This window comes from Microcaecilia unicolor, chromosome 6 (assembly GCF_901765095.1).
Source record: "Microcaecilia unicolor chromosome 6, aMicUni1.1, whole genome shotgun sequence".
Taxonomy (NCBI): Eukaryota; Metazoa; Chordata; class Amphibia; order Gymnophiona; family Siphonopidae; genus Microcaecilia; species Microcaecilia unicolor.
The window spans coordinates 293,124,293-293,140,134 of NC_044036.1; the positions used below are offsets into that span (position 1 = coordinate 293,124,293).

At 43.5% G+C, this 15,842-nt stretch overlaps 1 protein-coding gene across 5 annotated transcripts in view; it reads right to left on the bottom strand.

The window, feature by feature from the left end:
• NUP188 (nucleoporin 188) overlaps positions 1 to 15,842 on the bottom strand; it is a 188,524-nt gene that overhangs the window by 114,804 nt on the left and 57,878 nt on the right. For 2 of the 5 annotated variants that reach the window (XM_030207866.1, XM_030207863.1), the window contains exons 19-23: positions 14,874 to 14,947; positions 14,609 to 14,723; positions 14,178 to 14,298; positions 12,873 to 12,939; positions 7,419 to 7,544 (exon numbers count right to left, since the gene is read on the bottom strand). In XM_030207866.1, coding sequence (XP_030063726.1) covers positions 7,419 to 7,544; positions 12,873 to 12,939; positions 14,178 to 14,298; positions 14,609 to 14,723; positions 14,874 to 14,947 — 503 coding nt within the window. Of the gene's footprint in view, positions 1 to 7,418; positions 7,548 to 12,872; positions 12,940 to 14,177; positions 14,299 to 14,608; positions 14,724 to 14,873; positions 14,948 to 15,842 lie in introns of all 5 variants that reach the window. The other 3 variants (XM_030207864.1, XM_030207862.1, XM_030207867.1) reach the window with 2 other exon arrangements.

Sequence of the window (15,842 nt, forward strand, 5' to 3'; positions counted from 1 at the left end):
CAGTGGTCAGTAATTTGAGGGCGATTATAGCCTCCTTGGAGAAAGTGGGGGAGCGGAAAGTGCCTTCTCTGCTGATCAGTTTTGACGCAGAAAAGGCATTTGACAGAGTTGCATGGCGCTTCATGTTTGCGGTCTTACAGAAGGTGGGAATTGAGGGATTTTTCAGGGATGCAGTGGAAGCCCTTTATTTGAACCCGCAGGCTTACATCTGGGTTAATGGAGAGAGATCTGAGGTATTCTCGATAAGGCGGGGCACAAGACAGGGGTGCCCTTTATCCCCACTACTGTTCATTCTTACATTGGATCCCTTGATACGAGCAATAGAGTCCCACCCTGAGGTGATGGGAGTGAGCTGGGGCAAGTCTACGTTCAAGGTTTCTGCATTTGCAGACGATATTCAAGTTCATCTAACGCATCCTAAGAAGTCCCTGGCGGTGCTGTTAGAATTATTTCATGAGTACGGGGATTACGCGGGCTTTAAAATCAATATAACCAAATCCCTAGCTCTAACGGCTTCAGATGAAGTAAGACGTGAATGGGGGGAGTATTTTCCGCTGAGATGGGCTCAAAAACATATCACGTATTTGGGGGTACAGATAGCTATGCAGACTTCAGATTTTTATCATCTAAATCTCACTCGCTTGCTGGATAACATGAGAGTTAGGTTGCGAAAATGGGCGGAGCTGCCACTCACGCTCCATGGGCGGATACAACTGTTTCGTATGGTGGAATTCCCCAGATGGCTTTACACATTTCAGGTGTTGCCACTGCGACTCCAGGGGGGGGACGTGAGGCGATTCTATAAACACCTACGAGTTTTCCTCTGGGGGGGGAGGAAGCCTAAGCTCCCCATGGACTTAATGTTAGGATCTTGGAGGGAGGGGGGTATAGGGGTACCGGATATTAAGCGCTATAACCAAGCATGTATTATGCGGCACTTAGGGGACTGGTTGTTGGACAAGCAAGACTATACGCCCAGGCAGTTAGAAAGGGAATTTTTTCATCCATATCATTTATATTTTTTATTACAGGGTCCAAGGCAAGCGTTACCAGGGACATTTAAGAATAGTCTGTTGTTGGGACCCCTGAGGGGGGCCTGGAAGGATCTAACTAGAAATTGGGGATTATCAGCGGTGAATACGGACCTCATGCCACTGCAGGGTAACCCATTATTTTCCCCTGGCTCAGAGAACCCAGTATTTCGTAGTTGGGCCTCATTGGGCATTACACGATTGGAACATGTTCTGGGTACAAGAGGAGGGTTACTGAGTTTGGGTGCATTGGGGGTAGGGATCGATATCAGACATGAATTTGCGTATCAGCAATTGGAGCATTATGTGCGGACCCTCAACATCGAACAGCTGAATAGTGGGCATGGGAGAAAGCTCAGAGAGTTCTTCAACGCAGTCCCGGGGGACAGGCTTTCAATTTCGGGAATATACCGGATTTTGTGGGAGAAAGGATTAGTAAAGGACGTGAGTGCAATTGAGGCACGCTGGGCACACGATTTGCAGAGACCCCAATTCCACCTAGACTATAAAAAGTTGGTGGCCCGTGTCCCGGCCATATCGATCAATGCAGCTCTCAGAGAATGCCATTATAGAATTTTGTATAGAGCATATATGTCCAAGGCCCAAGTATTCAAGATGGGGGGGGGTGCCAGACCCCCTATAAGTGCCGACAGACAGAGGGGACATTCTTTCATTACCTCTGGGGCTGTCCCCTTGTGCAGAACTATTGGAGGCAGATCTTTAAGTATCTGGAGGGACTATTGCAAGCTAGGATTCCCATGTCCCCTTCAGGGATATTATTAGACAAATTTGAATTATTTGGCTATCAACAAAGGGGTGCCCGGCTTTTTATACGTAAAGCCTGTATCCTAGGTAAAAAGTTGATCTTGAATAGGTGGCTTAGCGTTGATCCTCCAGATTTTTGGTATTGGAGAAATCAACTCCATGATCTTTTGCTGCATGAGCGTCGGGCGATGGGACCCTCCCCAAAGGCAAGAGAGAGATTTATGAGAATCTGGCGGGGGTATATACAATCATTGTCGGCTAGGGCACGAAGTTTAGTATTAAATGGTATGTAAGGAAGGAAAGAAGGAGAAGAGCAGGTAGTGGTTTTTTTTTTTTTTTTTCTTTCTCTTGGGGGGGGGGGGTGGAAGGTGGGATCGGTAAGAGAGTAGGAGGCAGGGAGAGAAGTCTGGTATGTTCGGGTAGGGTGTGGTAGAGGGTAGTAGGGGCTGTTTAATTTTTGTGTGGGGCGGGCATGTTTTGATGGGACAGTTAAGTGGAATGTTCGCATTATAAAGATACTGATTCTGTGCAGTTCACAGCAATTCATGCAATAGGGTATTGTCTACTTCTCGGAGGTGGCCAAAGTCCAGGTTTTGATGACAATGATCTACAGAAAGGAGAGGGGGAAAGTCTCCTCAAATGTATAGGTCTCAGAACACTGGTTTATTTCTGTCTAGTGGCATGTATTGCTTATGCTTAATGAGGTGTAGAGTTCATGAAAGTTTCTTTGCATTCGCAGTAGTTATTGGGGGAGGGGGGGAGAGCGGGGATTATGATAAGGCAAGCACAAAATGTATGAGCAGCGTATTCGGGAGATATCAATGTTATAGTGGATATTCATGTGGCAAAACAGTGCTGGCTATGGGGATCTGGTTGTAAGGGGGGGGGGGGGGAATGATAAAATCATTGATGATAAAAGATATGGATGCGTATACCCAAATGCGTTGTATTTTTCCAAGGTTACGTTATTGGTTTTGTTAATAATGTTGAATCATCAATAAAAATTGTTTAAACCTAAAAGCAAGACATGGTTTACAAGATCAAACACGCATGAGAAATCAAGCTGTATTATAAGAGCTTCTTTTTCCCTTGCTCAACAACTATGTATATCAGATACTAATGTACGTAGTAGCATCTCTGTACTACAATTAGATCAAAAACCTGATTGCAAGGGATGCAGAATATTTATTTATTTATTTATTGCATTTGTATCACACATTTTCCCACCTCTTTGCAGGCTCAATGTGGCTTACAATAGTCATGAATAGTGGACATATATTAGAAAATATACAATTAGTGTTACAGAAGGATCTTGGGAACGTGAAAAAGATAAAGCACGATAGTAGAGAACAAGCAGATATTTTGAGATAGTTCTGAATATATGTGGAGGAGTTATGTATATTCACATTGGTAGATCTTTGTGGTATGCCTTGTTGAAGAGATGGGTCTTCAGTAGTTTGCGGAAGTTCATTAGTTCGTAAGTCATTTTTAAGTTACGCGGCAATGCGTTCCATATCTGTGTACTCAAGTAGGTGAAGTCTGACTCGTGTGTTAGTTTGCATTTCAGACCTTTGCAGTTCGGGAAGTGCAGATTAAGGAATGTGCGGGATGATCTTTTGGCATTCCTGGGTGGTAAATCTATCAGGTCTGACCTCCGTGAATGATTTTGTGAACTAGGGAGCATATTTTGAATGTGATGCATTCTTTGAGTGGGAGTCAGTGTAGTTTTTCTCGTAAGGGTTTAGCACTTTCGTATTTTGTTTTACCGAATATGTCTAGCTGCAGTGTTCTGGGCTGTCTGAAGTTTATTGATTATTTGCTCTTTACAGCCGGCATAGAGTGCATTGCAGTAGTCTAGATGACTGAGCACCATTGATTGTACCAGGTTTCGGAAGACGGTCCTTGGGAAGAAAGGTCTTACTCTTTTTAATTTCCACATGGAGTGGAACATCTTCTTGGTTGTGTTTTTCGCGTGGTTTTCGAGTGTTAGATGTCGATCAATGGTAACTCAGAGAATCTTTAGGTTATCCGAGATTGGAAGATTTAGATTTGGTGTGTTGATGGCGGTGAATTTGTTCTTGTTATGCTGAGAGGTGAGTATTAGGCATTGGGTTTTCTCTGCATTAAGTTTCAGCCAAAATGCATTCGCCCATGAATGCATGATATGGAGACTTTGATTGATGTCATTAGAAATTTCCTTTAGATCTTGTTCAAGTACATTGTTAATTGTGAAGTAACAATACCCTCCATAAGTCTGGCAAAAAAGGAACTGAGGCAACTGGCCCATATTTATTCACTAATGCTCGAGATTCTGATTTCTTTTTAGGAATTGGAGTTAAAAACATATTTACAAAATAAGAGGGAAAAAGTCCCCGAGTTAACAAAATTGTCAACCAATCATAGATCTTGAGCTAAAGAGATTGATTTCATGAAGCCTTAAGGACAGGAATCTAGCTGGCAATGTGATTTAGTAAATTTATTAATCAGCTGATTCTTATCATTCCATTTAATTTCATGAAATTTGCTCCAAATTATATCTAGTGGGACTCCATATACATTAAATTTAAAATATGAGTGATCTACCAGCTGACTACCAATGAATTGTGCACAAATATTAAGTATCTTCTCCCTAAAAAATTGTGCAAGTTGTTCAGCAGTAGGAGCAGGGTCATGAGCTGTAATAACTACTTGCTCAACATTGAATAATGTACTTACTAATGAAAAAAAAAGCATTGTACATTCAAATTATCATTCACAGTCAATTTAGAAAAATACAACCTTTTTGTTTGGGTTAAAACTTTTTTATATTTACTAACTGCTTGTCTCCACATATTTCTATCCAGACTCGACCCTGTTCTTTTCCACTGTCTTTCCAATTTTCTACACACTCTTTTTAAAAGTAAAAGTTCAAAATTGGCTTTTCTACAATTAGATTTATATTTAGTCTGCAGAGGAGCAATCTCATCTAATACATTTTTACTCACTATATTCCAATTAATCAAACCGTCTAATTCAAGTTGATCATTTGCATAGTAATTGTCGAGCTTTTCCCAAAAAGGTTTAGCATCAACTCTACCACTAGTCTCATAACATATATTTTTACCACATGGTTTACATTGTTGGTTTCCTTTACCACTAGGTTGCCATCTTAATATGAAATCTAACAAATAATGATCAAACCATAAAATGGTGTCCATTGACCTATCTCAATCATTTGATAAATTGGTAATGTAGGCTATTACATTCAACTGATGGCCCTTAACATGAGAAGTTTGAGAAGGGGGTAAATAAAATCCTAATGACCCAAGATAAAAAACTAGGTCTCACACCTTAGCATAGATGTATTTTCTAAGTGTAAGTTTATATCACCCAATAAAATAGTATTATGCACGGTACTAGTGTGATTAGCTACAAAATCATAAAAATCTCCACCTGTAATCATTTTCCAGGAGAATTATAAAATAACAAACATATTTAAAAATCACTCAGATTAGTATCCTCAATCCTTGACACAAAGGACTTGGTAGACTTCTGAATCCCCTTGAGGATCCACTTTTCAGGAATCCACCACCTGGGAATCCTTAAACTTCAAGACCGTTGATACCTGAGATATAAGTTCCTGCAGCTCCTCCCTGTGAAAAATACTAATACTGAGGGATCTTCTCCTGGGGGCAAGTCCTCCAGGCAGGCTGCCTCCCCCACTATTTTGTACTGGTCCTGAGGCTTATTTACAGCAGTCTCCTCTTCTGACTGCAGAGACCTCTGATCCAGCAAGTCCTCCTCCTAGTCCAGTCTTTGTAACTTCGATACACTGGGTCATCCCCTGCACTAGGACTGACTGACCTCTCACTTGCTGCTTACAAAAGGCCTTATATATCGCTAAAATAAAGTATGGAGGCAGCAAGTGAAGTGGCAGGTTTTTTACCAACAGCGTTCTTTTTGTCTACAAGGGTAATTACTACTCTTTGGGCAATATGCCCTGATTGGTTATTTCCGATTTTCCATGATTATTCCTATAAGAACCTTCTGACCCGAGGCAGGCGTTTGTACGCCAAAACACGGCCCGTGTCGGGTCATTTTCAAATTAAAGGACGACAATTATCTCTATCCTGAAGGCCCAGTGTTGCTTTTTTCTGTTTCCAAAGGATGAGCTGTTGCCATGTCAGGAGTGTGCACTTCGCTTGCTGCCGCCATATCCCCATGACTCTCCTGGACACATTTAGCATCTGTTGGTGCACCGGGGCCAAACCAACTCCTCTGTGAACACCGCAAAACTTACAAGTCACCTCGGAGCCTTCCAGACCGCGGTGCCCACAGGTCTTACTGCAGTGGAGTCTACTGCTGCTCACCTAGGCATGCAGATGCCACGCTGATTCCATGTTCCCTCTCAACAGGCAACTCCAGGCACAAAGAAGAACAGGGGCCGCAGAAAATAAAACATTACAGGACAAGCTAAAGTACTGACAGCCCAGTATGAGGTCTTTTGTGTGTGTGTGTTTTTTTTTGTCAGTACAGCCTTTGTTCCCAACAGCACTCAAAGGTCCACTTCAGAGGGAGGGAAGCTGAAGCACACTATGTCCCTCACACCCCACTTGAGCACGAGAGGGGAAGGAAGCAGAATGGCAGAGGGTGGGGGGAGGGGGGAGGGACCCGGCCACCTGAGTTTAACACCCCTAGAGCAGAAGAGACTCCCATGGGTCTCAACCCAAAACAGCACCCAGAGAGAGATGGCTGAATGGCAGCAATTTTTCCTAAAAAATTTTTTTTTATGTTTAATAAAGATGGCAGGAGAAAAGGACCCCACTGTCCTTCCCCTTTTATTTTTTTCACTCCCACCTGGGCCTACCAGACCAACTAGAGACTGCACAGGTTTACCATGTCCACCATCCACTGGGAGACTGAGAACTTCAGTATTTCCTAGTATTTCTCAGTCTCTTTCTGCTGGTAGGAATGCATAACCCATCAGTCTGGACCAGTCTGGAGGGATGTTAATGAAGTAGTCAATGTTCCACTTGGAATATAGGCCTACAGCCTTCCCAGTCTACCAGTAGTTGCTGCACCCTCTGCTGAAGCCAGAGAAATACTGATTAGTAGAAAGCAAAACCAGTCCTCTATAAGAGGAATGAAGCCAGTTTTTAGGGGTTTTTTTCTTTCACTGACTCCATCTCCTGGCAGAGGGTCTTTATCCACTCACCTGAACCGGTCTGGAATAAATGATAAGGAATTCTGTATAATTTCCCTATGGCTTTCTTGAATTGTCCTCACCACCTTCAGTAGGAGGTTGTTCTATGCATTCACAAACCTTCACTATATTAGCCCGCAGTCTATACCTTTCCAGGTTTAGAAAATGACTGCTCCTTCTGGAATGTCTTTTTTGGAGACAAATACTTGCCTCTTACGCATTACTTATATCTTTAACATATGTGAATGTCTGTGTCAGATTCCTCCCCAATACAAACTCCTCACACCCTATAGTTTTATAAGTTCCAGATTAAGTGTTCATCATTCAACATAATGAATACAATTCCTAGGCTCAAATCCCAAGTGGAATGTCACTAATCTCCATAAACTAAAACCTTTCTTTGGAGTTCTTAGGTATTCTCCTGAGTGTTACTAGCTTACCTGCCAAGCTGGGCTGCCATGATCGCATCGATGGTGTCCACCCCAATACCCATGATGTGGATGATGGCCTGTCCTGCTTCAGTATTTGCCAGGCTGAAAACACAGAGGGATTGCAGACTGGGAGTGCTGCTGTGGAACACAAGCACAAACAGTAAAAAAAAAAAAAAAGAAAAGAAAAAATACTTCTGGTTTGAAGAGTTAACAACAGCATAGAAGGAATGTGTGGCAAAACAGTGGGTTTTCAAGCCTATGAATTGTAAATGCTGTCATGAAATGTATGTCTCCTAATTGGCCAGCAGATGGCATTTGTTTTGAGTTTTAAAGCTGCTGCAGAGAAATCTGTTTTCTTTTCCAGTGTAAGTTTGTGGAAAAGCAATCTGAAGTACCATTGCCCAGATAATTTAAAAGTTGGTGCCCTGGGCTCTGATTGGCCCTTGAGTTCAAATCTAGCCAGGAGATACTGGATTTTCCCCTCAGCTAGGGAGAGCAGAGGGTGAAAATCTTTGCCCCAAGACCCTGTTTAAGACTTGTGAGCAGTTATTTCCTGAAACTCCCAATGTACTACCTAGGTAGTAACAAGTGTTAGCTAGTTTTAATATTGATCTTTATTTAGTTACCTGTTATTGCTTGTTGTACTTTTCCACCTTTGCCCTCAGGAGAAGATCCCTCAGTATTCGTATTTTTCACAGAAATAAGCTGCAGGAACTCATATCTCAGGTATCAACAGTCTTGAAGTTTAAGGATTCCCAGGTGGTGGATTCCTGAAAAGTGGTTTTTCAAGCGTTCTGTGACAATAAACCAGTTAGTTGCCTCTGTTGTCCTGGACTAAGAATCCTGGTGGTTTGTGTGTTGGGTCTGTGGGTGCTGTCCAGGAACTGTGGGACCCCTGAGAGTGTGGCCCCAGTAATCTAGAAATCACCAGGGAATAACTTGAGAGTGGGAGACTTGCCCAGAGGCAAGTGGGACCCAGTCGGTGGGAGGAGGGTGCTACTAGAGAGCATGTGTCCAGTGCAGGTGGGCCTGAGCAGTGCTGGGGACAGACACCCCAGGTGGCACAGGGTTAACCCCAGGCGGGTGCTAGGCATTCCACGACAGACCTTTAGTCTTTTTTTTGGTGGCAGCGTGGTGGGATTGTCAGGCTCAGTGCGTGGGGTGAGGGTCACCGTCCACTGAGTTGTTCAGAGTCTTTTGTAATCTGTAACTTCCAGACACAGAGCACAGTGAATGAGTGCAGCAGTAACAGGGTCCCCTCCCTGTACAGTTTTTTTTTGGTAGTGTTAGGAGATCAGCAACGTGCTGATGGCGACTCAGTGCCCGCCAGACACTGGATATGCCTGATCTAACACAAGAGCGACCGGATGACTTCAGCAAGGAGAAGCTGCAGGACCTGCCTGCACAAAGTTCTCCTGGGGACAGACCAGATTCCTTGTGGGCAGAGGCCAGTGAGTTGGCAAGGACAGACGCCATACTAACGAGATCCGGCAGATCTACATGACAGAGAATGACGCGGGCACAAAGTTAGTCCCCGTCCCTGCGAGCTCTGACTCCCATCTGCACAAGCCTCAAACAGTATAACACTAGAGATATAGAAAGAGATGCATTTTCCTGTACTGTGCAAAATATAAAGATGGCACATGTCAGGGATAGTGTAAGGGGAGTGTGACTAGGGCAACTGCCCTGTGCCCCTGACCAGAGAGAGCCCCAAGACTGATAAAAGGTGAAGAAAGTGTAGCCTGGTAGACAGACATCAATCCTCAATACTGCCTTTAAAAGAACAGGCATCCATACACACATTGAAAAAAACACATTGGAAAACGTAAACAACAACTTCTACAGAGTACATCCAAAACTTAATTTTTATTTTCTCATTTCCATTTTCCAAATGTCTAGACAGCAGATGTACAGATCAGTAGGACCCAAAGCAGTTCAAAACAAGTAGAGGCAGAAACAATACATTTTATACCTAATTGTTCGACCACCCTTAGGATTCATTCACCTTTGGGTTTAAAAAGCAAAACCATGTGCATATAAGGACTGGATAAACGAATTAAAACAAAGTTTAAAGCAAATGCCCTTAATATGTAATACTTGGTAGCAATAATAAAACAGTGATTGAATATTCAATAACAAGCAGCCTGAGCCAACAGATTTATTTTCCACTGAACATAATTAACTATGTATGAACTTGGCGGCTAATATTGTGCTGAACTGGACAATGCTGCCACATTTAGACTGTCTCTGGACAGAATTTCTGCATGAAGAAAGCCCTTCCCTCATTATTTAATACCTCACTGCATTCCACAAAACAAAAGAGCAAGTTTCCACATGTCATCTTCTTCTTTTGATGTAAGCACAGGAAGAAAAGATGTTAAAAGCTCCAAGGTCTCAACCTAATTAAACTATTTTTTAAAAATTGTACTTATGAATAGTAAGTTTGATTGTTCATAGCATGTCTGTTGTGATAGCTCTTTACTAGGCAAAACATTTCTGAACGAATACAGGCAGTCCCTATAACCAGCCCCTTCTAATGACACAATGATTTACAATTTAGATCTAATTACTACTCTAACAGATGAAAACAAATGCTTCCTCTTTGTACATCCATATGCTGCACAAGACGGCATGCTTGAAAATATAAGCGAGATCAAATAAAAATGCTACCAACAATAAAGAATGACAATGTGGACAGAGCAGTTCATAGGTTTGCTTGCTTGCTATGGATGAACTGGGATGACGGCTGCGCGGAGGAGAGGGAAAGGAGAAAACTAACCTCATAGGCTTCAGCCGTCATGCCGGTTTTCAATCTAACCTCCTCGGTCAGCTCTTTCCTACTCGCTCCCTTATGGCTCCCTGCACTGCTGTCCTCCTTCAAGTTTTGGCCCGCCAATAGCATCAGTAAGGTAAGTAAGCACACTGCCTTTCCTGCAGCCAGCGGCAGCAATTCACCAAGAACAGCTCCATGGCCTTCCTCCTGCCAAGTGCTACCCTCTTTACTGCAACTTTCTGTTTGACGCTAAGCAGGAAGTTGCAGTAGAGAGGGCGGAACTTGACAGAAGGAAAGTCATGGAGCTGGCCTGTGTGAATCACTCATGGTGCTGGCTGAATGCAGGAAAGTGTAACTGGTGACACCCGCAGGGAGGAGAGGATTTTTTTTTTTTTTTACCGCGGGGCATTTTTTTTCCCACATCCGTGGGAATTTTATTTTTTTTAACAGTGTTGCCATTACCACAGATTTACCGTGGTTTACCACTGTATATCATTGGTAATGGTAACTGTGTTATTCTCTACTACGTGGTAGAGCGACAATGTCTAGATCAACAGCAGCTACAGGAACAAGAATAGTGACAGTGAAGAGAGGGAATCCAGTTGTGGCATGAGGAGCGTGAATTCCAGCCGGAACTGGTTCATATCCAAAGCTCCTGCCCATCCCCTGTGCCCAGACTGGAGGCAGGATATGCCCGGATTGTATCCAACTTGTTTGCACAGTTTGATGATATCCAAAGTGACATTGAGGAATATTTAACTGCCTGAAAAAATTAGCTGCCTCAATGAGATTCCCAAGAAAGACTGGGTGAGCCATTTGGGAGGCGAGCACACTGGTAGAGCACTTGAGGCATTCCAAGGACTGTCCATGGAGATATACTCCCAGTTTGAGGAGGTGCGCAAAGCTTTGCTGAACCGTTATGCTATTACCCCCAAGAATTACAGACTAAAGTTCCGGACTTTGCAAAAGGGGGCGGATGATACTCACAGCGAGTTTGTGATCCAGCTAAGATAACAGCATCAGTGGTGGCTCAGTGGAGCTGAAGTTAAAACCCTGGAGGACTGCCAAAACCTGATGGTCCTGGAGTAGTTTCTTCAGCGTTGTCGTCCGCAGTGATGGAACATGTTCAAGATCACAAGCCCCATTCTCCAAAAAAGGTGGCTGAATCGGCTGACATCTTTATAAGGCTAACCATCCCTGGCTGGCAAAAAGAAGCCGTCCATATCCGCAGCAGCTGGTATCTAAGGACAGTCAGGGCCCTAAACCAAATGTCCCTGCAAACTCAGAAACTGTCAGCAAACCTCCAGAGTTCCCCACTTAGGCATGAGCATCCTTGTTATCAGTGTGGGAGTACAGGACATTTCAAAGCAGATTGCTCAGATAATCCCAAGCCTGCACTAAAAAAACATACCAGTTCCTGCACCAAAACTGGCAGCTTTCGTGGCTGGCTACAGTCCCACAAAGGAGGCCCACGTAGTTGCCGCAGCAGAGAAATTTACTGGTCATTCATCAGGCAAGGAAACAGATGGGTTTCCACAACACTACAGCATCCCAGTAACTGTGAATCAGACCCAGGTGGCTGGGCTTGTGGACACTGGCTCTAGCATGACTTTATTACGACCAGGGCTAGTGCCAGAAGATGCTATTCTTCCAGGGCATCTTGCTGAGATGTAGTGTTAGCCAATGGATCCAGAGAGACTATACCTATTGCTCGAGTATTCCTGGATTGGGGTACCAAGCCTGGATACAGAGAAGTAGGAATAATGAAAAACATGCTGGGACCAATACTGTGTGGGGCCGACATGGGTCCAATGAACATTACCCTTAATAGCGGAGTTAGCACTTCTGCTATGGTGACCCGTAGTCAGCCTGGGGCGGCCTAATAAGCAGAAGCAGCAGAGATCACCTCTCCAGTTCCAGATCCTCAGCCAGTCCTGGTGGAACTGGCTGACCAAGCATCAGGAGGCGGCACTCCAGTGCTTCCAGCAGCACCAGTTCCTGAGGTAACTGGGGCCGTGAGTATGGAACAGTCTGACTTAACTAACAAACCTATTGAGCAGACGGTTGACCCTGATCTGTCAGAGTCACCAGCACAGACCCTTCTAGTTATGGATACTGATACATGACAGAGACATGCTTTTCAAGAAGCACAACACTCTGACCCTGACCTGGAAGTCCTGAGGCAGAGGGCTGGTCAGTCAACCAATGAGACTTGTAAAGATCGTATCCTATGGAAAGGGGGCTTGCTGTACAGATAGCCTGATCCCGTTGATCCTAACAGGCTCTAGACAGAAGGCAAGCAGCTTATAGTGCCCAAATCATACAAAGAACTCCTCCTTCAGATCGCATATGATATTCCACTAGAAGGACATCAGGGTGTGACACATACATGCACTAGACTGACACAGAACTTCTATTGGACAGGAGTATCTTGAGCCGTAGCCGACTATTGTTGAACCTATGATGCTTGCCAAAGAGTGGGTAAAACCTAAGATCACCCCGTGCACCCCTGAAACCGTTACTCGTTATCAGTGAGCTTTCTCTGCAACAGCTTTAAAACATAAAACAAACGTCATTTGCTGGTCAATTAGGAGAAATACACTTCATGTAGACATTTACAATTCACACGCTTGAAAACACTGTTTTGCCACAGAATGTGTTAGGGTTCAGAAATGCGAGTCTCATTTCACCTGCTGTGTAGGTCTGTTTCAGGGCACAGATTGAGAATGGCATGGATCAGTTCAAGGATTAGACAACCTGAAAAAGCAGAGGGACTTTGATTAAAGCCTAATAACATTTTTGTCAAGTTTAGAAATCATGCACAAATATGTGTTACTCCCTGTATTTCTCAGCTCATGACTGAAAGACAGCATAAAGTAGATCTCCTTCATAGTAAAGGGAGTATGACACATTTTAAAAGAACCTAAATGAAGGATGCTGCAAGTGCAAGAACTTCAGAGATCTCATATGTCACAAAATTTAATGCACTATAACATCTTTTCCGGTTCTTTGAAATTATCACCAATTTGGGGCAGGGGGGGATACTATGGACTGAGGTATTGGGGAGTGAGGTTTTGGCTAGATGACTTTTGTTGTCTGATGGTTAGATGTGTATGTGTATGCTGTTATTCTTTTCTCTAATAAAGATAAATACACATGGAAAAAAAAAAAAAGAAACTATCACCAATAATGAGTCCAGCTTTCGCTAGGACCAATACAATCTTATGGATTGTTTGAAAAGGGATAAAGAACTATAGTGAGAATATTATGCCTCTGTAAAGGTTCCTAGTGCATTCGCACCTCAAGTACGGTGTACAGGCATGGTCATCTCTTCTCAAAAAAAGGATATAGTGAAACTGGAAAGGTTCAGAGAAGGGCAACAAAAAAGATAAAGGGAATGGAACAGAAGAGAGGCTAAATTGGTTGGGGTTCTTCAGCTTGGAGAAAAGACAACAGAGGGGACATTATAAAAGTGTAAAAAATATGATTGGGATGGAATGATTAAATAGGAAATAGCTTTTCAACCTTTCAAACAACACAAAAACAAGAGAACATTATGTAAAACTAAAAACCAGCAGACTGAAAACAAATCGTAGAAAGTATTTTTTTATGCAGCACATAAATTTCATGCTGCCAGAGGATATGGTCAAGGAATCTAACCCAGCAGGATTCAAAAGAGATTTGGAAAGTTCCAGGAGGAAAAAGTCAACAAAAAATTATCCAGCTAGACCTGGGAAAGCCAATGCTTATCCCTGGGAATAAGCTATAAAATTTTTGATCTACTTTTTGGGATCTGCCAGGTACTTGTTACCCAGACAGGCTGCTGCTGGAGACTGAATGCTGGGCTCAGTGGAACTTGGTCTGATTCAGAATGGCTTTTCTTATGTTCTTACCTCCAAACTTGCTCCATGTCCATCTCCAGGCCTATTTTCTCTCCCAAACCATGGTCATAGAACACTGACTATGACATTCAGACTCCAAAAATGTTCCCTTACCAATGCGTTCCCTCTCTCCGTGGGAGTTATAGCGCCACCTGTGGTAGCTGGGCAGCATTTCCTTCAGCACAAACAAAATGCAAGGCATGAGCCCTCTGCTCTGGGTACTACCAAGCTGTCCCTGCAAGAAACAGCACCAACATTAAGAAAACAAGGTATCACATGCTTCTTGCGAACTACGATCTCAGATCCCCAGACAGCAATGACTACAGAACATGTAATGAGGATCTGCAGCTCGGACAGACTAACCCTCCAGGGCTCTTCTTGGGAGGGAATGATATCTAACTCAATGCTGATTAAGTATGCTATATGCACATCGGCTATGTTGTGTGGAAAAAAACATAAAAGTCTTCTCAGCCCACTATTACTTCCAAGAGCAAAGTATTTTTTCTCATGTATTAAACTCTCTCAAAAGTCTCAAAGATCCTTACCTTGACAAGTGTCGTGACTAAGCGGAGGAAGGCATTTGTAACCCTATATTCTCCCTGGGGCTGCTCGATCCTCATCAACAAATTCCCATATCCACCAGCATTCATCCCTTCAGCACTGTGCAGGAGAGAATGTGCAACGTGATGAACTAAGCAAGGAGGATACAACACATGATAACTAAAGAGTGACTTTTTAAACAGGGTCTGTATGCCAAAAATTTTCTTGTCTGTTTCCAAGTGTAATGCTGTCATTCTACAGTCCAGTTACCTCATCAAAATTGTGCAGGAGAGTGGATTAGCGACAAATGGCAGGAAGCCTGTATGATGTAAGTCGGTCCAAACCTAAAGAGGCAAGAGACAAGCAACTGTAGCAAATGTCTGCACAAATCTAAACAGCCCTGTTTTCCCACCTGTTCATTAGCAACCAGACCCAGGCACACATCAACCCTAGATATGCTCAGTACCATGCCACCACCCCCAGTGGTGATGCTTGCCTGTAGGCAGCACAAGAATGCAGTCATACAAAAGCTCTCTCCCAAAGCCCAGGAAAGACTTTGAAAAGGCTTCCATGGGCATGCACTATACCCAGCTCCCCTCCTCGCCTTTTGTTTATGACATAGCTGCTGCTTCCGAGCATGAAAGGAGGACAGGAAACTGTGGCTGCATTCCCTTGCTGTCTACAGAGAACCCCTATTACAAATAAGCAGCTCTGCTTTCTTCTTCGACAGACAAGGGGAATTCAGCCACATGAATGGGTAATTCCAAATCTTAGGGTTGCCTAGGATCATCATGTGGTGGTGACCTGGTTGAAAATATAAGGGATCCGGTAAGAAGTGGTGTATATATTACACAAAGAGGTTTTAGAGAACTGCATCTCAAAAAGCACTGTTTGTGAACATATGAACAGAGGACCAAGTTGCTGCTTTATAAATGGCCTGAATAGAGATGTTACAAAGATTTGAGAGTGCGCTACCTGTAGCTCTTAGCTGGTGAACAGAGATCTGCCCTGGGGAACGCAGGCTGAAGAAACTACAACTTCAACACTGGAGCTCCCAAGTAGGCAAGGTTAAAGGATACAAAGCATTGTGGGAATCTTCAAACATTCTTTGCGGTGTGAAGGTAGTCCACCAGTGATGTAGATAGGACTGAATGTGCCCTAGGTGGAAAAATTAAGATGGGGCCCCTATAACACAATCTCTCCCAAGGCAGTGGGCACTGGGGAGGGGGGAGGGAGGAG